Source organism: Pundamilia nyererei, unplaced genomic scaffold (assembly GCF_000239375.1).
Source record: "Pundamilia nyererei isolate P.nyererei 1_Seehausen unplaced genomic scaffold, PunNye1.0 scaffold00095, whole genome shotgun sequence".
NCBI lineage: Eukaryota > Metazoa > Chordata > Actinopteri > Cichliformes > Cichlidae > Pundamilia > Pundamilia nyererei.
The window spans coordinates 293,005-315,501 of NW_005187496.1; the positions used below are offsets into that span (position 1 = coordinate 293,005).

Sequence of the window (22,497 nt, forward strand, 5' to 3'; positions counted from 1 at the left end):
CAAAAGTATAAATTAATTCAATTCAGTTTTATATATATATAAATTTATAGGGCCAAATCACAACAAGAGTCACCTCGAGGCGCTTTATATTGTACGGTAAAGACCCAGGAAATATACCCACCCCCCACCAGCCCAATCCCACTCTAACCCCTGTGCATCAGCGACACTGTGTCCACAAAACAGTGTTTTTTCTTTGATGTAGCCTCTTTAGGAGAAATCTGTAGTTGCAATGAGTGAACAAGAGATCAGCTGGACCTGGAGGGGGGTGGGGTTACCTTTGTGTGAACACCACAGTGAGAAAAACACAGAGGACACAGCGTGATGTGGTCAGAGACTCGACGATCTTTGATTTTTAACGATTCGATGATTTTTAAAGTTTATATGAAGCTAAAGACGCTGATTGGAGCATCTCTATTTAAAACACATATTTACATTTACTTTGAAAAAAACATCAGAATCCACCCAGGTTGTTTTCCTGGTGAAAACCTTGAGTTAAGTTCTAAAAATATCTTTATTTACTTTAAATCGTATTGTTTTTCACACGTATTTAATCGACAAACAGAGTCGGGAGCAGCGGCTGCAGAGGATCTGCATGAACCGAATGCATGGAGAAAAACTTACATTACTATCATCATGTATGTTTATGTTAGTGAAATAAACATAACCAATAAAACTAAAGTCTGTTCTACAAACCGTTGTGTTCATAGTGATGATAAATGCAGCAATGTGATTATATCAGATCTGCTCACTGAGATCGCGTCCTTCAGCCAGAAGTGTCCCAGCGCAGAGAAGCCGGACGAAAGCTCCACAGAAACACGTCACTGTGTGCTGACCGTCTTTAAACCGAGAACTTATTAAACTGTCCTAACTCAGCCGGTAACACCTTTGTGATGTCACTTGTTCCAGCCAATCACCTCGTAGAACAGGGCCTTGAGAAGCCGAGCCTCGTAGGTGACGGTGTTCTTGCCGATGTGAATGCGGACCTCCTCCAGAGGCTGCTCGATGATGGCCGGCACCTCCTTCCCATAAACTGCAGGAAAGCAAAGAAAACAGTTGGTCAGAGCATTCGGAGTACAAAATGACTTTTTACCGCAGTACTGCAAACAATTTTACACTCCAGCTAAACAACCTAAAGTCCCAGCGTGACTGTGATGGATCGATCACAATAATGTGCAGCAGTTAAATATCTGTGACGCAGAGGACCAGAAACAGGCAGTAACACCCTGAATGTTTGATCCGTTTCCTGATTATTCACTGGAGAAAACTTCAAAAAGTGTGTTTGGATGAGCTTCAGAGGCTCATATCAGCAGGTGGCTGAATCGAACACACATCAGTGTTCACTGGTTTCTGACTTCTGGACTTATCATAACTCTAAGCATCAACATTAGCTGTTTAAGTTGCCACCATGTTGGTTTCTCAGAGCTGAAGGGGACTGGAGCTGTGGTTAGTGTCTCTTACAGCGGTTTCCAGCTGTGTGAAGAGACTAAAGATACTACACTATCACCAAAATGTTAACAATCACTAAAAACTGGGACCTGTACACGAACATTTTAATCTGAAGAAACAGAGTAATCCCATTAATCGTGTCGTCACACCGGTGTGTTCTCCAGATATTTCTGCAGGCGTGTTTGTGACGGCTGCTCACCCTCGCAGTGCTCCAGGAACTGAATGCACTCCTGTACCACGGTGTCCCTCAGCATGACCATGTGTTTGGACATGTTCTCCAGCAGGGACAGGAAACAGCGCTTGGCGTAGAACCATGTGTCCGTCCCCAGCTACACACAAACAGAACAGATTAACAACATATAACCAGACTGAACGCCTCAGCGCCTGCCAGCAGGATTTGTTTTGTGAACATTGTAAGCTGTCGTCGTGACAGTTTAACCACGCAGGACGGTTTCCTGTATAAAATGATCTGAAGTAACCAGAGACGAGAAGCTTGTGTGATGGGCGTGCATCTCGCCAGGTTTCACATTCCTGTCGTGCTCGCTGCTTTCACTGTGGATGCGACTGGATGGTGATTGTTGGAGGGGATGACAGGCTCAGGATGATGGCGTGTGTTCTCAGCTGGATTTTAGTGGACTCAGCTGCAGCTGGACTCCGCTGATGTTGTGACCAAACGGGATCAAAAGGTTCCCAAAAAGAGCAGCTCGGCCTTGGAGAAGGTGCTCCTGCAGGACTGTATTTGTTGTTCAGATATTTTTTAATCCTTGGACACAAAGTCCGAACACTGCAAGTGGGATTACCTGCATTTAATATTAAATTAAGCTAAAGCATGATTAGATTTCATCAGACTGTACAACGAGCTGTAAGTGGAGTCAGATCGCACAGAAACTGCAGATTTATGAATAAAACTAAACCATGAAGGATGAAATGTTCAGACTGCTTTTGATAAAACTGTCCATGTGCATGGTTCTCTTTTTAAGTCTTAATCTAAAACTACATGTATGAGTCTCTAATCTATAAGCATGAACGTGGACATGGAAGTGAAGAAGACTGTCCGGGTGTTAAGCATATTAAAAACACTCCATGAAGCTTGTTTGTTCCTGTGCCTCCTGCTGCTCCTGCAGCTGGTGGGGCTGGTTTGGGCCTGGGCCACCAAGCATCCTCACTGTGGCTGTGTTTTTCCATCACAGCCATTAAAGGCTTGCATTGTTATGCTGTGTGTCCTTCCAGTGTTAAATGACACAGAAGTGTGTGGTCTGTATGAGCCCTGCTCGTTTTTGTGTGGGAAAAGGAAAAATCTTCAAATTAAAGAAACAAGATTTGAGTTTTCATTTTTTTTCATCCATCTGTAAGAACGATGCCATCCAGCACTGATTTACTCGGTTCAGTCGGTGCTAAGCATTTAGCCCCGGCCCTTACACCACTTACACCAACACCAGGCTCTGATTGGAGGCTCACTCTCCCAACAGATGGCCAATCAGCTGCAGTCCAAGAAGCAGGACTGCGGAGGGAGACTTGAAGTGTTCCTGAGTGGAAGCACAGTCGGCACCTCTTCTCTCACTAAAGCTGATCGCCCGGTTGAATCATCGTGATTACAAAAGTACTGGAATCAAAATCTTCTGAGTGTTGTTCACAGTTTGAGGATCACCAGGGTGACCTGCTTGATTTTCTTTTCTTAGCTGCAGGCACTGGGAGCCAGTCAAACATCAGGGGCATTAAACTGGGCAGTAGGAGACGACGTTGTGGTCAGCCTCGGTGACCCGAAGGTCTCTGTGATCTTTTGTATCTGACTGATACAATTGGTGGAAAAATGGCTGACCTTCTTGTTGTAAGGCTCCAGGCTCTTGATGACACGGGAGATGCCAAAGTCGTAGTTTCCCTTTGCACAGTACAGCGTCCTGAAAGACAAAACACAAGTGTGCAAAGAAGGTTTCACAGAGATGATCTTACTGATGAAAGCAGGACGTTTTTCTTCTTCCTCTCTAACCTTCACATCAGAAATGATACAAAATAAAATACTTAGGACTGATTTCTGATTGCATAGTAACTCCCTTTCATTACAACTGAAGAATACAGTAAATAGCTGCTGACTGTCCCCATAAAGCTCTTCCTGTGTGGGACTCACCCGATGACCAGGTTGACGATGCAGAGGTGAAAGACCTTTTTGTCGGGGTCGTCGTAGGAGATCTGCTCCTCTTCTTTCTCGATCTTCCTCATCAGCTCTTCAGCCTGTTAAACCGGGACGACACGCAGAGATCATCAGTCAGAGAAGTTATGCTGTCCTGTTATTGCAGAGGCTCGATTCTGGGCTTTGCTGCTCTCTCACACCTTTCCTTTCTACTCTCAGACACAACAAAGGCTCCCCCCAAAAAATCATCCATCCTGGACAGTGGAGCTCGAGTTTGGATGAAAGTATCACACAGGGACCTGATCAGACTCCCAGCGGGGAAAGGCTGGAGCTAGCTGTCTGAACTTTCAGGCAGTCTAACAGCACTGCTGGATTTCAAGATGTCTCCATGCCCGGCGTTTTGTTAATTCTGTCACCGTCAGTGTGGAGAGAAAGTAGTGCCCGCTGTGGCTTTACTGCATAACAAAGAATCAACAGTGACAGTGGCCATCGCACAGAATGAGTACAATAACCATATGTGTGCATGAGTCTGAACAGATATCCTCTGTGCTCCCTGTCTCTTTAGGAGGACATCCCAGTGGACATTAATCTAATCTTCTATCAGGATATAAATGCTGCTTCATCGTTTTTCTCTACAATGATATATATTATACTGGAATAGGGTAATTAATTTATTTCGTTGACTTCTTTTGTCTCATCTGGTGTGTCTCTGTTTTTTAAAGCAGTGCTTTTCATGAGTTTCATTACTTTCATGTGTGTTATAAACGTCTTCTTCTGGATACAAACCATATAGAAACACCTTTGGGCTGACAGTGACCGTGTCTGTACGTTACCTCTTCGTTTTGGCTCGTCATGATGTAGGACACACACAGGTTGGCTAAGACCACTGCGCTCACGTTCAGGATCTACAGAAGCAAACACCAACATGGATCAGAGGCTTGACCAATGATTTCACAGGAAATCTTTTCAGTCAGCAGCAGAACCTTTAAATTATCCCACTGATGTGAGGTTAAATCTGAACTGGAACATATAAGAAACCTGCAGGTGTTTTCACAGCTATAGTCTGTTTACTCTGGGTTGGTAAACTTGTAGCTTTTTCTCAGGGTTTGGTTTCTTTCCTTGTGTCACTACAAACCACATGAGAATGTTCAGTCTACTGATTGGCCAGATGTGTCTGAGGTGAGAGAAACAAAAGTAAATACAGGAAGAAGGTTCTGCACTACCGCACAGATCATGGAGAATATTTTAGCTAAAACCTACAACGTACAGCTGGCTTTGGCTCAGATCGAGGATGGATCACATTCACACCATAAAAAATGCTCTTTGTTCAACACTGGTGCAATTACTGCGTTCACACCTGCACAAACCAAAACGAACCAGAGTTTGAATTGAACAGACTAAAAACCACAGGTGTGAAAACATCCTAAAACCTCTTTGTTGTCCAGTGTTAGTGCGCTCTGTTAAACACTCCAGACCTTCAGCCATGTGACTATCTGAGGTTGTACAACATCAGAAACACCACTGCAAACCATCACACTAAACAGCAGATTCATGCACAGATAGAAACTGCAGAGAAACAGGTGTTTGGTCTGTTCTTTGTTTACCGATGGTTTGCACTTGCAGGGACACTCTTGTATGTTACACTGCTCCACCTGGACAAAAAGGCACACTGTCAGCTTTTACAGCTGACGTCACACTGTCATCATTTGGTGCCCACAGTTGAACAGGCGGGTAATCATCCGCCCTGAGCACTCACGTTGTCATAGTGCTTCTTGACGATGGGCTCGTAGAAGCCGATAGCCTCCTTGTACTTGTTCTGCATGAAGAGCACGTGAGCCACGTTCAGCTTCCAGGTGTCGTTATCGTTGCAGTACTCCACCGACTTGCGAAAAATCTTCTCCACCATCTGGAAGTTCTCGCGGTTCCAGTAGATCTTAGCCTGAGCCATGAGGACAACGATGTACCTGTGAAGAGATGCGGCCAATCAGAAAGTAATCCTCTGTTACTGAATTTGCTTTGTTTCCATTGAGGAAATGAAAACACGGCTTAGTGTGTTTATGTTTGCGTGTCCTCACTTTTCCTGCATCAGTTCGAAGTCCTGCACGGCTTTCTTCAGCAGTTCCTCATCTCGAGTCAGCCTGGTTTCCTGCAGCTTGAAGAAGATGCGTGATTCACACAGACATTTTATTTGTATTCAATCCTGTCCTGCAAGAAATCGGCAAGTTCAACTGCAAGCCCCTTTGCAACCAGCCTCCAAACCACGTTTTATAGTTCTGAGTTAACCCACAACGCCACTCCTATAACAAAAGCATGTCTGATATAAAACCCCACGAAATAAAATACAGGCAGTTTGAAAATGCTGTGTGCAGTAAGACAGAAAGAGCAGCGTGAGGTAAACAACCTGCTTTGATAGCTTGCGTAGCTGTTCCGCCAGTTTTCCGTTCATCTCTTCAAACTTCCTGAAAGCCTGAAAAAAGAACGCAGGTAATGAAACATGACGGATACAAAAGACACAAAAACAAATCTGATGCTGAACCATCAAACCATCATTAGCTCAGCAGGTTAACGTACTATGGTTCATGTTTCTAGCACTCCAATAACGAGTATTATTTTGTAATTTCATCCTTCTATACACTCTCTGCCGATTGTCCAGGTCTGGATTGTGGCAGCAGCAGTCTAAGCATAGGTGTTAAGACCCCCCCTCCCAGCCATCTCCTCCAGTTCTTCTAGGAGGCTGGTTAAGTGTTCCTAAGCAAGCCAAATTACAAAACCTCTCTAGCGTGTCCTGGTTCTGCTCTGGGGTCTCCTCCCAGTTAGATATTCCTGAAGCACCTAGAGAGGGTCCAGGAGTCATCCTATTCAGAGGCCTGAATCACCTTGACTGACTCCTTTCGATGTGGAGCAGCAGCTCAACTGAATGACTGAGATCCTCATCCAATCTATGGCTGAGTCGAGAAACCCCTCAGAGGAAGCGGATGTGTCTTCAATGCTGCTTTCAGTCAAAACGCAGAGCTTGTGGTGAGGAAACGTAGACTGAGCCATAAAGAGTTCCTCTTTACCACAACGGACCGCTACAACGTCCTCATTGGTCCATCTGTCAGTCTCGTCTCACTTGTGAACACCCTCACATAACTGAAACTCCTTCCCCGTCCTGGAGTCTGCACTCTCTTTGTTTTCCAGCTCAGGTGTAAAGGTACTAATTCTCATTTCAACCACTTCACTTCATTTTATACAGATCATTAAAAATAGCTTCCTGTTGTTAATAAGGTGTCAGGTGTTTTGTACCGTACCTCCTCTGGTGCCGTCTGGCAGGTCAACAAAGCATCAAGAAACTCGTACATGTACTGAAAAAGAAAAAGAAACAGATGACTGTTTTTGTTATTACTAGTCATATTTGTGCAGACGACACTACACCAGATGTGCTAATTAGAATAAAATCAACTGGCTGGTCTCTTGAGGATGCTCGTTACTCACCGGGGAGAGGAACTTGTAGGTGAGATGTGCGTTTTCTGCCAGGACATCAGCTGCCAGGTCAAAGTACTGTGAGAAGTCCAGCAGAGAAGTTAATGCCATCTTAATGAAAGACTTGCAGCTCTTTGTTTTCAGCTCTTTCCACTGGAACTCACACCACATGAGTCCAAATCCCTTTGCAAACAGTGTTACTCCCTGCATGGATGCTCACTGGTGGAAACTGCTGACATGCCACAGAGAGGCGTCGTGGTGTTTATGGAGAACGGCGATAAATCTCTGAATAATGAGGTCAGCGTGAGCGCTGTCAGGGAGAGGAGCTGTTCAGAGTTTATAGGGCTGCCAATTAAAACTAACTGAATGGAAAATTTTAATTTACTGAGGAAAAGTAAAGAAAAAACATAGAAATTAATTGTAAAACTTTGTGTTTTTGGAGCAGTAGATCTGAATATTGATGCTTAAAGTCAGAAATTCTGTATCTGTCTTATTTAAACTGGCACGGTGGCAGATGCTTTTGTGAAAGATGTTTTCTTGATTAATTTCTTGTGAGATTTATTTTTGTGTCTTTTATGGTTCAGTGTCTACTTTTCTTTATCTTTGTTTTTTCTTCTGTCTTATTTTGGTAATCTGCAGCAGCTACTTCCTGTCGCCTCTGTAATTTTCTGCCACACCCTGATAAATTTCAGCTGTGTCTTCTTCTTCTCAGTTTTTGGTTATTCCACCTGGTTTCCCTCCTCGTGCTCCTTTATGTTTCTGAGATTCCTGCGTTGTTTGGCCACGTGGATGTTTTTTAAAATGTTTTTTTCTGAACCTTTGTAAGCTAAAACTGCTTGTTTCAGTTACCTAATTACCTGAACTAATCTGAGCTGTTACGAGCCTTTAAAGCCACGGTGGAGTGGGACAAATTATTTCCCACACTGTTTGCTGGATCACAGCAAGAGCCTGTCTGAAAGTCCAAATAGCGCTGAATACAGCACGTTTCATATTGATGTTATTGGTAACTTTATTGTCCCTAACGGGAAATTGATTTGCAGTATGTCCGTACAAACAAATAGACAACCAACACATCACATGCACACTCCAAAATAATATAATATAATATAATATAATATAATATAATATAAGCCTGAGAAAACAACCTAGATTTTTCATCAAAAAAGTGCAATGTGCAATGGCAACAACACTTATGGTTTAGTGTTATTAACTATGATAATAGCAGCAGGTACAAAAGACAATCTATGTCTCTGTCTTCACTGCAGGCACTTTATAACGACGACCTGATGGAAGCAGTTGAAAATCATTAAAGAGAGGATGATCTGTTAAGTCTGGTCTTATTATTCAGGGACATATTACCGTACCAAGCGATGATACAGAAAGTTAAAACAGATTCAATAAAACTTTTATAAAAAATCATTTCAGATGAAACATTGAAACCTCTCAACCTCCTTAAAAAGTCTTTGTTGAACCTTTTTCACTCTAGCAGCAACATGTGACTCAAAGGACAGAGCCTTATCAAGAACAACCAGTTCAATGGCTGCACCATTTACCACTGTTAGTGCAGGATGGGGGGATGTCTTCCTGAAGTCAATAACCATGTCCTGGTTTTCAAGGTGTTGATCATTAAGAAGGACTGATCACACCACGAAACAAACTCATCCACAACAGGCCCATGGGAGTCCTCTTCACCATGAAGGAGGCTTACAATGACTGTGTCGTCTGCATATGTGTTTCTATAGCAGAATAAAAGTCTTCAGCAGGTTTGCTACAGCAACAGGAACAATTACCAGGATCCCATTGTTCTAATTTCTATGCACATATTTTTGCTTTTATTCAAATGTACTTTTTACTGAGCCTCTTAGCTCATCATCTGTCTGAAACACAAGCTGTTTTTAGTGCCGTTTAAGACAACCTGCTGACTGACCCTCAGAAACACCGGGTTATAAAAGCAGCTGCATGTGATGATCACAGTAAGGAAATATACTGTCACAGGCGTCACGCAGGGCCAAGAGTAGAGTGTTTGAAGCAGCCTGAGCTTCTGGCCCACAGGGAGTACTTGTACATACGCTACACTGACTTTATCAGACACTTTGCTTATGTTTAATATGAACATCCACCGCTGGAACATGAGATACATGACAGAAAATCAAGAAAAGCATCTTTGACCTGATGTCAGGTCAGTGGGAGTCTTTGCTGCTGTAGTTGGTCTCCTTCAGATAAAATACTGCTGCTTACCTCGTGTTTGCAGTAGAGCAGCAGCAGGTTTCCAAAGGTGACGGGGGGGAAGGAGGGCTGCTGCAGGAGGAAGGCCAGCTTCTCGAAGCCCTCCGACGGCTTCGTGTCCATGTTCAACAGAGCCTGGTTGTGGAGTGTCACTGGGTCCAGTTCCTGTAAAAATACACATAATATAGGAGATGAAGTACATAATACTGCACTGAGTGTACAAGAATAACTGCACTTTTTCGAATTGAAGCGGGGCTGATTGCTTTTATAATGAACCACATGAAACTAGTTGTACAGACTTCAACAGAAATACAAACTTTCATCGTTTGTGAGTTTTCAGTTGCTCATTTTGGTGTTTTTTTATTGTTAGTGTATAAAAGAGGCACAGCTGGAGGGAGAAGGACTCTTTGAACAGCCTGTTTAAATTCTTGTTTCAGTTTCTAAAGATGAAGAAGCTTTTTCTCCTTCACTGTTTCTGTGTATGAGCAAAAACACCAGGTCTGGAAACGGTCACTTTGCTCCTCGTGGTGAATTTAATTAAAAGTGTCCGAGACTATAAAAATGTCACGAGCACCGTTACACCTGAGATCATGAAAAACTGCTGTGGCTACAACAGAACAGTTTATGATGATGTCAAACATCATATTTAATTGACATCATTTAAAATGATGCTCAGAGTCGAGGATGGCTCATTCTGTTAGACGGTGTTTGTCTCGTCTCCTCTCTCCTCGTATCTCCTCCTCACCTCCTCTGATCACGTCTCACGTGGGAGGGACGAAGGAGGGTGAGCACCCTGATCCTCCCTTTGTCATATTAGGAACAGAGACATCCTTTAAACTGGCACACTGAGACTGAGCTGCAGGTCACAGTCAGGAGGACAGAAGAGACAAGGAGGCACAGGTTAGAGAAAAAAGCCCCCCCCCCACCCAATGAGTGGTTGTCTATAGTGATAAACAGTAAAACGATGGTGTTGTTCTACCGATTATTTAATTCACAAAAAACAAACACTTTAAATCATATAAATGACTAGAATAAGAGTGTATTTTTTACACTCTGGATCCATTTCATTTGAGTGTTGCTGCTGTGGTCCCATTAATTTCAGCCTGTAAAAAATGTAGGTAAAACTTCACTTCCTAGTATTTCTGACTCAGTGCACTTTGCATGGATTTCCACTAGGGGGCACTAGTTGTTCATAAGCCATGACTCAGAGGCAGTGACAGGCTGGACCAAGGACAGTGTCCCATCTGTACATTAATTTTAATGAAGTCATCTTAGGATGATAAAAATACCATCATTACCTCCATGTAAGCCTTCACACCTACGTCTCCATTCTAATCTTGAATTAATCTCTGTTATCTACAGGCTGTCAGGCTCAGCGAACCCAGGCAGCCTTAATTCAGACAACTACTGAATAACAACAGAGTCATTCGTTTCCTTCCTTTCGATTGAAGTCTTCACCCTAACAGTAATGAATTTGTGTTCATGGGGGCCTCCAAACGTGATTGTGCAAACAGTTTCAGGTCCTTACCTCATCTGATCTCGGGGGCATGTCTGTCAGAGCCTCCTGAGCTGTTTTCACTGCAGGAATCCACATGGAACACAACAGAGAAGAAAACAGGTCGTTTCAGTGCACATAGAGGTTTTTTCTGAGAAATTTCTCTTTGAGAGATGAACTTTATGAACCTGGGAAACTTAAACAGCGCAGAGTCTTGAAAACCTCATAAGGAAAACCGATAATCATCATCTGCAGGCGCCCCGTGGAACTGTTTTCAGATGTACTGAGTCAATTCCTCAAACATGAGCAAAGCTGATTTTCATCCTCACTCTCTCTCCCTACCTACCTGTCATTTAACGCTCAATATCTAATAAAATCAAAACTGTAACACATGCCACAAAGCATTTACAGTTTTTCTACAAAAAGTTTTTCTGGAAAACAAAGTTCTGATCACTTCTTATTGGACTAAAAGTATCCCACTGGTCCTCTGGGCTTATTGTTAGGTTCTACCTACCCCTTTAAAAGGATTTTCTCCTGTTTGGCACTCCCAGCTGGAAATCTTTTAACAAAAACCTGTAAGGCTGACAAGTAACGTCTAGTTTCTGAAACTAGGAGTGTTTAGATTAACCCTAACCCTCTCTCACAGTGGTTTTCCGGTGACCTGGTGGCTCTTATTTGGGGTTCATATCTTCCTGAAACACACTTCAACACACAGACAGCAGAAGCCTGAGATCAAATCACCACCAGTGGTGTTGATGAGGTTAATAAGAAATGTCCAATATAGCCAAAACGTGCTCAAGATGTCCCCTAAAAACGTTTCTGAGCTCATCCCTGCAGGCTGGGTTCAGCACATCTTTCCATCCGTTTCATGCAGCAGGTGACGCGACTCTCCGTCCGTCTGACAGAGCCGGCCGTTTGATGTGGGCTTCCTTCCTGCATGTCGTCCTCTGATCACTGTTCTTTAAAGCTTTGGTCTGATAATGTGTCAGAGGGTGGAGAAAGAAAGGACGACAACCCTGCTTTTGAAGATTAAAGGAAGCTTTGCAAGTTCTCTTGCAGCCGATTTTCATCTCTTTCTGTCGGTTTCTGTTATGAACAGGGAAAAGTTTACGGCTGTGACCTGGTTTAGGACACAAGCACTGAGCCTGCAGTCAAGTAAGAAAACACAGTCCCAACACATACATCAGCTAAAAATTCAAAGGACTGAAAAAGACCCAGGTCATCAACACTGACAGGTTCAAGGTTCGAGTCCCTCGGTTCCAACCTTTTTGGCAAACAAAGTTAAACACTCACTTTTTGCATTGAATGTAAAAGTGTACAAGCTCCTTCAAAGGCTTTTTCAGTGTGTTTAATCACATGCATACGTTTTGCTTTAGCTTGCTTAAAGTAGTACCTGATGCTTAACAGACAGACTGAAACTGCACTTTGTTAATGTTATTACAGATGCTCTGAATAGGAGAATCTGGTGTGCAGTTGTTGTGTCCATAGTCATTTATTCATTGCTTTGCAGAGTATTTTTTGATGAATAAATGACCATGGCATGTTGCGTCTTTCACAAAATTTCTTAAGGTCTAAAACATTAAGGAGCCCTGGCCACCAGACTCACCTCAGTGGAAACTTCTGGATTTCTTTCTTGTCGCAGACGCTGTTTTTTCTGCACTGGTGAGGTTTTACACATGTGAAACCACAACGAGCGTAAACAGTTTTACAGGCCTCTTCTTGATAATTGCGGCCTATGCAAAAATATTTTTAGGCTACAGGGTAAATATCAAAAATTTTTTGTATTTTTGTTGCTCACCACAAATGGCTGCTGGAAGCAGTGACTCTGAACATCGTCGAGGCATCCAGCTCCCGTAAAACACCAACGCTCTACAAACTCCAGCTTTAGGGAAAGTTTTCATGTAAGAACGTTCTTTTTATCCAAATGTAAACTAAGTTACAGTAATGTGCAAAGGTTTTGAGCCACCCCTCATTTTTTTATATGTTGCAAATACAATGGGAAGTAGATGCAACGATTTATTGAAAGACATGCAGACAAACACAGAAATCGAGTGTTTACGGCAAAAACAGAGTTTGTACACCTCTGAAGAGCTTGAAAGTCTGAACTCTCTTAGGAAACCTTCTGTAGTTTCTTTCTTCTCTTGGTGTTCAGGAAGGGTTCTCCGGGGCTTTTGAAGGACATTCAAAGCTCGTCTTTGTTTCATTCTCTGCATCAATAATGTTGAGTTTCGGGCTCTGGGGAGGCCAATCCATGACTGATGGTTTCTATCCATTTATGCTTTTACTGCATTGGCAGTAAATCAAACTATTGGCAATCAGACACTTATCTTTGCTGCAGTTCTTGTTTCTTGTCCAAATAAAAAGTTTGAAAGACCTTCAGAAAGCTGGAGAACTATTGTTCAAGAGGACTTAAAAAATACAAGTCTGGCTCATTTGAATCAAAATATAAAGTAATGAGGGATGGTTCAAGACTTTAATCATTTATTCATTATTTACTACAGTTATTATTAACTTTAACCGCCTGCGGACTGATATCTATGTGACTGAGCAAAACTTTGTGATAGCTAGCTAACGTCGGCTTGTTGTTCTCCTCACTGTGACCTAAAACCAGCGATTAATCCACCAGGAAAGTGTTTACTGTGGTTGGGGGGAAGGTTTAAGGAGCTTTTACGATGGCTTTTCTTATCAGACCCAGGACCCACATCCATCCTTTATAATGTAAACAGTGAGAAACTGCCGCGAACGTCAGGTTAGTCACAAACTAAAGACCAGCTCTCAGCACACCCATGTGTCTTCACAGAGGATTTAGATAGCTATGATTGGCCACAGCATGGATAGGTTTGTGATGTTCCTCAGCTCTTGTGTGGTTGGTGTCTGAATACTGACTGTGGTTCACTCTACAGCCACAGTTGTTATCAATATTTTTTTTTACACGGGCTCGTCTGCCACCTCACTACCTCTCTAAGTGACGTGTTGGAAACAGATGGAGGTTCTTACAGTTCTTCAGCTCGTAATTGATTGCAGCTTTGAGGTTAAAAGCTTCGATCAGGGCCGACTGATGCAGGACCAGCGTGTTTCCCACGCTGTGGATGTCGATGCCTTCGGTCGTCATCCCGACACTCAGCTCTGGTACGCAGAAAAAAACAACCCTCATGCTGATCAAAAACATGATCTAAAAATAATAAATATCTAAAAGAGGAGAAAATCACAGCTATTTTTACCTGGATGTTCCTTGATTCCACGGTCTATGATCTCTCCGATATACTTGAGGGCCTGATTGTGGTTCTTCAGGCTGTAATAAGTCAGGGCGATGTTGTAGGACAACGCTGAAAATAAGAGACAAAAATGACACAAAAACCCAGAGGTGTACTTGTCGTGTACAATCATTTTATCAATTTTATTTAAATTTATGATGAATTCAAGTCATGTCCAGTTTTTGTTCTGGTTCTTTTTGTTTAACAGAAATAGAAACTCATCTCGTCTGCAAATATTTTCGGTTAACCTGAAAAATAAACCCCTTCCACTGTAAAAAGTAGTGCGGAGTTGATTACAAAAACCCCAGAGACAGCTGATATTCTCCCACAGACTGTGGATTCTCCCACAGACTGTGGATTCTCCCAACGCCACCAACTATAAGAAATGAAGGACAAGATTATTTCTGCAGGAGGAGCTGTTTGGGTCAACATTGCTTTTTTATAGAGATGGAGCAGATGAAGATATGTTACTGGACCGTCCTTCCAGCGGACAGACAGACAGGTGAATATTTTTGGGTTTCCAGAAACACTCCAGTGACAGTAAATAAATTGTCTTTTGATTTCAGGTCAGTGCATAGAGAACAGCTTACTGAATGTGTGTTTTTAACTGATCACCTGGCACGTATCCCAGCACTTGCATGGCAGACATGAACTTCCTGCAGGCCTCCTCATACTTGCCGTCCTGGTAAAGCAAACAGCCCATATTATAGACGTAGTCCGGGTCGTCCGGCGGCAGCTGCTCCAACAGCGACTACAAAAACACAGCAGAAAGTGACGCTAATGAAGGCGTGTCTGGCTGTGCATAATAAGGATTAATCTGATGCTATACTGAGCAGAAATGGTATCGTGTGTTAACAGATGACGTGTTAAAGCTCCTCACCTTGGCAGCGGAATAATCTTCCTCACAATATTTAATGCAGGCCTGCAGCTTGACCATCTGTGCCAGAGAGAGACAATAAACCGAAGGTAAAACAGGGACACGGCAACAGCAGCCAAGTGCTAATTTTCATATGGGGCCAAAAAAAAAAGAGCCAGTACAAAGTGTAATCTGTAATGCAAACTGTCATCCATAACCATTTTTATGAGCTTCTTTTCCCACATTTGGACCTTTTCTCCAAAACCTCTGAACTTTTCTTCTTGATATTATCACAAAGACAAAACAAGCTTAACCCTCTGAACCCCAGAAAGCTTCTAGATGATACTTTTATTCTGGTGCGCATTAGCTCCACTGAAGGTATGTCACAAACCATCCACGGGCAAAGGAAGGGAGGATAGAGTGGGTCATCAGAATAAAAATAATTCACATAACAGGACGGCAAAAGGTTTTGTTGTAAATTTGTAAATTTATAAGAGAACTCGAACCCAGTTACAGTTAAATGTATGAAAATTTGTCACCAGCTTTCATCATAAATGTTTCCATTTTTTTCTTGTAGGTTTTAGTTTTTTATAAATAGGAGATCAGGAGATTTTTTCTTACAAATTTACAAATTTAAACTTGAAACTTCTGTGTCTGTAAAATATATTTGGGAGTATGTGTGGGAATAAAAAAATAGATTCAGCCCCAACAAATGGCTAAATTGTCGTTACGTGACTACGGCTCCTAGCCGACTCAGTCTTAGCTTCTCGGGACTGTTTAGCGAAAACAATGTATTTTTGCTTTAAAAGTGACACGCTGACTAAATTAATTTTCATAAAATGCCACATTATTAGGCATAGATTATAGATTAGCCTTCATTCTCTGCCTTGGCAGAAGTTTGTCTTGGACAAGTCAGAGAGACGCGCCACATAAAATGGCGTTTATGATGCTGTTTTAAATTCATACACACAAACACACACTCGTAGCTTGACTTATTATCATTCAATGATTTATAATGGTGCTAAAGAAAATTTGCACTGATTAACTTACAAGTTTTTACCCTGCACCTTTTCAACAGCGTATTAGAGCCACTGAAGGTACAATCAGGGCGTCGACTCTTGTGATTTATATCTTTGGTGATTTTCAGAACCTGCTTTATCACTGACGCTTCAAATATCTCCTGGAGAAAGATGGAGGGAGCATGCTAACTATCTCTTTAGACCAAACTTTGAATTTGATTTAATTAGATGTCAATATACTCAATTTTCCCTGAATTAGACCTTTGGAAAGCTAAAAATCGATGACGGAATAACCAAGGAGGTAATGTTTTTGGTAGCATTTGCATGCGTCTGTAAACACGACAGCTTTTGAATAAATTCTTTTTTTTTTTAAGCTTTTTTTTTTTGAAGCTTTTGAATAAATTCTAATAAAACTTTGTAGGGGTGTAAAGTGGAGTCATGTTAACAATCCATTAAAATTTGGCTTACACCCACTGAGGTTGTCAAGGTCAACTTCATGATTTATTGGTCTAATATCATTATAAACATAATATCACATCTGACCTCTGACCTTTTCTTCAAGGTCAAAAGTTTGATCCGAAAGTCAAAGTGCTTCCATGTTTCTCATTGCCATTGTTCATACTGACAACAGCAAGACATTTGTGAGGATTCTAAATATCACGTTACTTTGGACCTCTGACCTCATTTTCATGGTCAAACTTGTCAAATCTCTTTTATGTGCAGAATTATGCTTAAAATTCTACTTCCTTTGTTTGTATTGGTAACAGTTAGGAAGGGATTCTGGTGTACGGGGATTTTAAATATCACATTAGAGTTTGCATCCAAATATCATGTCACAGCTACTCTGACCTCACTTTTACATTTCACATCTGCGTTTCTTTCAAATTGACCCCAAATGCGATATATCTTTAAATAAAGTATTGTCAGGAGAAAGAGAATGAGCTGTTAGGAACACAGAGTTATATTACTGTAGTAATATTACACAATAAGATCAAGTAATTAATTTCAGGTACTTACAAATCTGTACCTATAATTCATTGCCGAGTCCTTTTGTGTAATCAAAGTAAACATCTTTCATGATACCTGTATCTAGTCTTTACTGCACTACAAACTTCCTAAAGTCTTTAAGTTCTGAAAGTAGATTTAAAAGAACAAAGAATACAAAATGTATCTTCAGAGTAAATATCACCCAGAGAGTGAGCTGCCTTGACGCAGGTTTGTGTGCTCTGAGTGCTTCTTGTTGCATCTGTTTTTACACCTTCTGGTTTTGATGGATGGTGTTATTTTTGTGATTTTTTTGTAAAACCAGACACTTTTTCTGGTTTGGGGGTTCAGAGGGGCGACCCTGATGCACAGGCTGCCTTGTTGTAACTTTGATAAAAAGTGTGGCCCTTGTTGCTGAATTACAAACATTTTTGTTTGCCTTTGTTCATTTATTGTGCATTTATGGGCCATATGCATTCGCTAGAACACGTCTGGTGAACAAATGCTCCTCGTGATGGAGATCGTTTAACAGATGGTGTTAAAAAAATTCTGTACAAATAAAGTGGAATTGTTCATAAACTGACAAATTTGATGCAATGATGAAACACCTGGACCACAACACTTCCAGCTCTTCGTTTATTTATTTAAATGACAAACACATTGACACACAGCTGGGCTCAGTGTGTGTGTGTGTTGTACCTTGGTTTGGCTGCTGGGGTTGTCGAGTGCAAATGAAGCCTTGGTGGCCTCGGGATAAGCACCAGCTTTGAACAGGGACTGGGCGTAGTACACTTTGTACTCCTCCACCTCCGGGTGCAGCTGCGTGAGCTGCTCGTAGCACTCAGCGGCGTTGGTGAAGTCCTGGATGTGATAGTAGCAGAAACCAAGCAGAGACAGCGCCGCCCTGGACTGAGACACAGGTGAAAGGAAGAGAAAGTGACCAGCTGAGGCACATCTGTAGAGAAAAACACACAGCTCACCTGAGGATGTCTGAGAACAAAATGCAGACATCTTCAGCCCACCAGGGTTCCTGCTGCATTTTAAGATGTTCTTTTCTGTATTTTAAAAACCGTTTCCTTTTTAAGATCTCAATAAATAAAAATTAAGAAAGAACAAAGCTGAAAACAATGTCTTTCAGCAGTGCAATAATCCCTACAACTGAAAGTGCGCCAGATTTACTGAGGTGCAATATGCAAAAATGCACTTACAATGTGCTAATTTAAAAAGAAAGATGTAGCCAGTTTATTTCAGTCATAATGAAAGTAACGTACTGAGAGCAGAGCAAATTAGAAGGGAAAAAATGAGTGACTCAGATGAGGGAGCGAATAATTTACTACCCAAAGTAATATAGTTTCATCACAGTAACAGTGAAGCAATTCAGATCAATGACAAGACACTATAATAAAATTAATCTTATGGATCCAATGATGAAGTCTTGAAAATGAGCCCCATTAACTGCTGTATTTGGACAAACATGTATGTAATAGCTTTCCACACCAAAAAAAGCCCATGTAACAAACAAACAAGAAAATCAAGTTGTAATGTTTCAGAGCTCTCTGTGTGCACTGTTGAGAAGAGACAGGAAGAGAGAGAGGATTACTGTTTCTTTAAGTCTTATATCGCGGGTTGCATATCTCCTTTCCCCCCTTGAAGATTGGCAGACTTACCTTGGTGTGTTTTTGGAGCTGGCCGTTCAGGATGTGAATGGCATCCACATACTGACCATCTTTAATCTACAACGCAGACACATATTTATTGGGAAAAGCTTCAGTATGTAGACTGATTAACACTCGCTCTCTTTATCCAATCACTTGTAGTAAACTACAAGGACTGGAGCGATAAGAACTTCAAAGATTAACCACCGGTACAAACCTACAAACACTGCAGTTTACATTTTCTCTATGTTTATTATAAGTTTAAACTTAAGCCGAATTTACGGAAAGTGCATCTCAATTCCAGAAAAATATAATTCGTCTTGGATAAGTACTTCATTAAGAATGAAACACTAAAATAAACGATTTGTGAATGGAGTTTGGTTCACGCTGTGTAGCTGCTAGCTCAACAAGCTAAGAATCCTAACTAATTGGCGTATTCTCACCAGTTTGTAGATCGTAGCCGTGTACTCTCCGTCTTTTATAGCAGTCATTGCTTCAAATCTGCACTCTCATCAAACAGACACTACTTGTGGCTTCGGGTTTTCCCATAATCTGGGTCGTAGCATTTAGCTAGCTTCTGCTTGGCGAAGCACGGAGAGCATAGGAGCTGTTACTTAGCAACGGAGGAGAGCGGAAAGGGACGTTTGCCTGGCGTATGTAACAGCCAATCACCTTACAGTTTGAACGTATTTTTTTTCTAGAACCTTTATTTACTTGTTGGACAAAGACAATCACCGTCCCGTAGAAAATATAAAACTTTCCTACTGTCTTTAAGTTTCTTTCTTTCTTTCTGTGGCATTTTTATAGTGTTTAAATTCATTTGCAGCTTCCCCCCCCTTTGGTTTGATAAAGAATGTCTTATATTAGGAGTCCTTCTAGTTTCTAGTTGTACTGGTTTTGTTTTAGCTTGTCTCATATATTGCGTCGCCTTTTGGCAGTTTTACAAATCGTTAGTAGTTTTGAGCCTGCGTGTGTGAATTTGCCGTCATTGTCTTCCCTCTTGCATTGGTTTTGCATGTGTTTTTTTGTGTGTGTTTTTCTTTATTTACTTTCTTCTCTTTATGAATTTATTTAAATCTCTTTTAAAGAATTTTGAGTGTCTTTGTTCTTTGTTTAACTTGGTTTTGTAACTTTTGTTTTATAACTTTTTTTAAAAAATTTTGCTTCTCTTTTAAATTTTCTGTCTATCTGTTGGTGTTTTGTGTCTCTTTGTGATTGTTTGATTTACTTATCAGCAAGAAATACTGACAATGATCACTGACCAGGGATCTCTGTTCCTTTGTGCTCCTGGGCCTGTGCTTTGTATAGCTGTTCTTCTACACGTTTATAACTTAATGTCTCTCTTAAAGTCTCCCTGTTTTTCTCTTTCCTTCTTATCCTTCAGCAAAGCACAAGCACAGGCTGGTAAAATCCACAGATGATCTCATATCTGAAGGATTCAGGAGAAGGAAATATACTCACCAAACAGTGGCTAAAACAGATGAAACCTGGAGTGTCGCCTCAAACCCAAACCACAGTGTGCTCACCACCGGGCCTCCATAATGACGGAGGAAAGGTTTGATGCTGAGTGTGTGTGAGAGAGTTTCAGAACGTGAAGTGGGTTTTTTTTGTGTTTATATGCATGTGCATGCATGCTTGTGTGTAGGAGGGGTGTGTTTTATGCTTGCGTTCTCTCCTTCTGGTACTTTCTGCACTTCTTGCATGCCTGTCACTCACTTCTGTTGGGACGAGTGAAAAGATCTGCAGCAGAGGAGCTGCAAAACAACAGGTACATATTAACATTAGCAGGTATGTGCAGAAATATCCATCATTTACTCACATTTATTTTATAGCTGGCTGGTTCAGAAAAGGAAGAGAAGCACTATCAGAGGGCTCTGTTTTTTTTAAACTGTATTATTTTTACATTTTCTTTACATTTTCTTCTTGTTTTCTTGTTTTGCGTTATTTTGTTAAAAACTGTTGCATTGCTACTTTGCTTTGCAAGAAAACACTTATTGTATTCGTGCTGCATGAAAGCTCGAGCTCCATAAGTCTAATGCATACTTGAGATGCACCTGAATGAGGTTCTTTATTAATGCAGAGCATGTACATGAATCTGGCATCTGCCGTTGTAATATTGAAAAACTCTTGGGAATGTTTCCATGTGACTTTCTTCACTGCGAGGCCAAACTTATTTCATGGTTCCCAGATTGAGACTGGTTGGAGCTGATGAGATTTTGGTGGCTTAAAATGATGTTTAGGAGAAAAACTGCAGCAGAGACGAAGGCAAAAAGATGTGTTTGTTTGTGTGTGTGGTTATCTTCTTTGGATTCTGTGGGAGTGTGTATACTTTCACTACGGGTGGTCAAGTGTGTTCCATTGGTTTAAGGATATGTTTGAGTCCTAAGTAAGTGTGGGTTTGCATGAAAATAATCTGGTAGACCTTCAGAGAAAATCAAGGTAACTTAAGGAACTGTCGTACTGAAGGCACTCAGTCTGTGTGGCTATGATTAGGCAGCTCAAAGATGGAGAAAGACTGGGTCATAGTTAATAAAAACACTGGTTACATAAGTGTTTTTCCCCCCCTGATGACAGAGTTTATTTAAAGGGGCAGTTCCTCTTCTGATCGCTGGATGATGCACCAATGTGCAAATACAAAAATCAATACAGGTTTTGGAAAGCATATTTTGGCATCGCTCAACACCAGGCCACTAATTATGAGTGCTGCTGGTGATTTTTATGATTATGTATAATATGTGCACGGTATGCTGCCTTTATTTGGAGTTTGTGTGGAGTCACTCCAGGGCCTCTGTTTTCCTTCGACAGTCCAAAAACGAGTGATTTTAAACTGGCTGGATAGTTAGATAGATACTCCCCAGGATGCTATGTTTATGAATGATTCAAAAGAGACTCAAATGATAAGCACAGACACGTATTCTAAAAAGACGACTACAGCTGTAAAACAAAAAACTTTGTTATCCAACAAGTCTTCTCAGAGAGAGCCAATGGAAAACATCGCTGGTTGAAATGAACCAGAATTATCCCTGAAATGCCTTCAAACCCCGTCCGCTTCACTTTGAGCTTAACGGCAGGTTTATTTCTGTTTAAACACACGTGTGCAGGAAGGCCGGCTGTATAGTCTGCTGCTGCCTCTGTGTATTTTTGCAGGCATGTGCGGAACAAACACAAAGCTGCTGAGGTAGACTGTACTCGGCGTGCCTCTGCAGCTCTCCTCTAAGTCGCTCTGTCAGGTCTGGTTTGTGCATCGGCGCTCTGACTCGGGCTCGGACTCGCTCTTTAATGCGAGCTGACTGCAGGAGCTGAGAGTTTATCGCTTCTTCCTGTGTTCCACTCCTGACAAGCCTGGAAGACTTAGAAGTTTGTACACCCAGTAGTTAGATTTCCTTTCTCTGCTTTATTAGGATTGATAGCCACGGTGGTAGTAAAGCCACACAAGGCCTTACACAGTGCTGAGGAATAATCAAATCTCTAGAGCAAACTCGCTTCGGCCGTACAGAGCAATGTTTCCAGACAGATATTGTGCAGTTCAGCAGGAGGCAATCTGCATTTCATAAGGCTGAGCACAAAGAAGCACCTTGAATATACGATTCAATCATTTTAATGTCATGCAAACAACCAAACTTATCGACATGTCTGAGTCATTTGGGTGTGATGCTGAGCCGTTGGTGGTTTGCTGGTGATTCAATTAAATTGCTAGAGTGCCTTCGTTAAACCATTGTTGCCAATTATTTCTAAATCAATCAATCACCCAGTCAAAGAATCAATATTCACACAGCAAAATTATTTAAAGTGCTCAATAAAAAACGAGGTGTCAAAAGAAAAGCTGCGTCTGCATGTAAAGCCAGCAAATAAGCAAAGCAGAGCAGAATAAACAAGGATTAAAAGAGACAAGTGGGACACATGTCAACATTTAAATGATTGAAATAAGACAAAGAAACACAAGGGGAAGATTTGAAAGGACCCGTTCTTCTC

At 41.5% G+C, this 22,497-nt stretch overlaps 1 protein-coding gene across 4 annotated transcripts; it reads right to left on the reverse strand.

Annotated features, from left to right (window-relative positions):
• Positions 1–879: 879 nt before the first annotated feature.
• ift70 (intraflagellar transport 70) lies at positions 880–19,162 on the reverse strand. 4 transcript variants are annotated; one of them, XM_005739911.2, is made up of 20 exons: positions 18,969–19,162; positions 18,538–18,603; positions 17,570–17,779; positions 14,892–14,948; positions 14,627–14,762; positions 13,979–14,083; positions 13,755–13,883; positions 10,791–10,840; positions 9,275–9,427; positions 7,049–7,114; positions 6,865–6,918; positions 5,976–6,041; positions 5,650–5,720; positions 5,331–5,538; positions 5,179–5,226; positions 4,408–4,479; positions 3,572–3,675; positions 3,266–3,344; positions 1,646–1,775; positions 880–1,030 (listed from the first exon to the last, which is right to left on the reverse strand). In XM_005739911.2, exons 1-20 carry the CDS (start codon positions 19,014–19,016, stop codon positions 894–896), a joined length of 1,989 nt encoding a protein of 662 aa, XP_005739968.1. In that variant the 5' UTR covers positions 19,017–19,162; the 3' UTR covers positions 880–893. The 4 variants fall into 4 exon arrangements, with proteins under 4 accessions (XP_005739968.1, XP_005739967.1, XP_005739970.1 ...); XM_005739910.2 differs by having other exon boundaries at positions 5,650–5,726; XM_005739913.2 differs by lacking the exon at positions 5,179–5,226.
• Positions 19,163–22,497: the final 3,335 nt, after the last annotated feature.

Coding starts and splice junctions, on each gene's coding strand:
- ift70 (XM_005739910.2), bottom strand. CDS start 19,016: ATGACTGCTATAAAAGACGGAGAGTACACGGCTACGATCTACAAACTG. Junction 18,604..18,968: donor CGGCTACGATCTACAAACTG/GTGAGAATACGC, acceptor TCTGCGTTGTAG/ATTAAAGATGGTCAGTATGT. Junction 13,884..13,978: donor TGGAATCAAGGAACATCCAG/GTAAAAATAGCT, acceptor TCTGCGTACCAG/AGCTGAGTGTCGGGATGACG.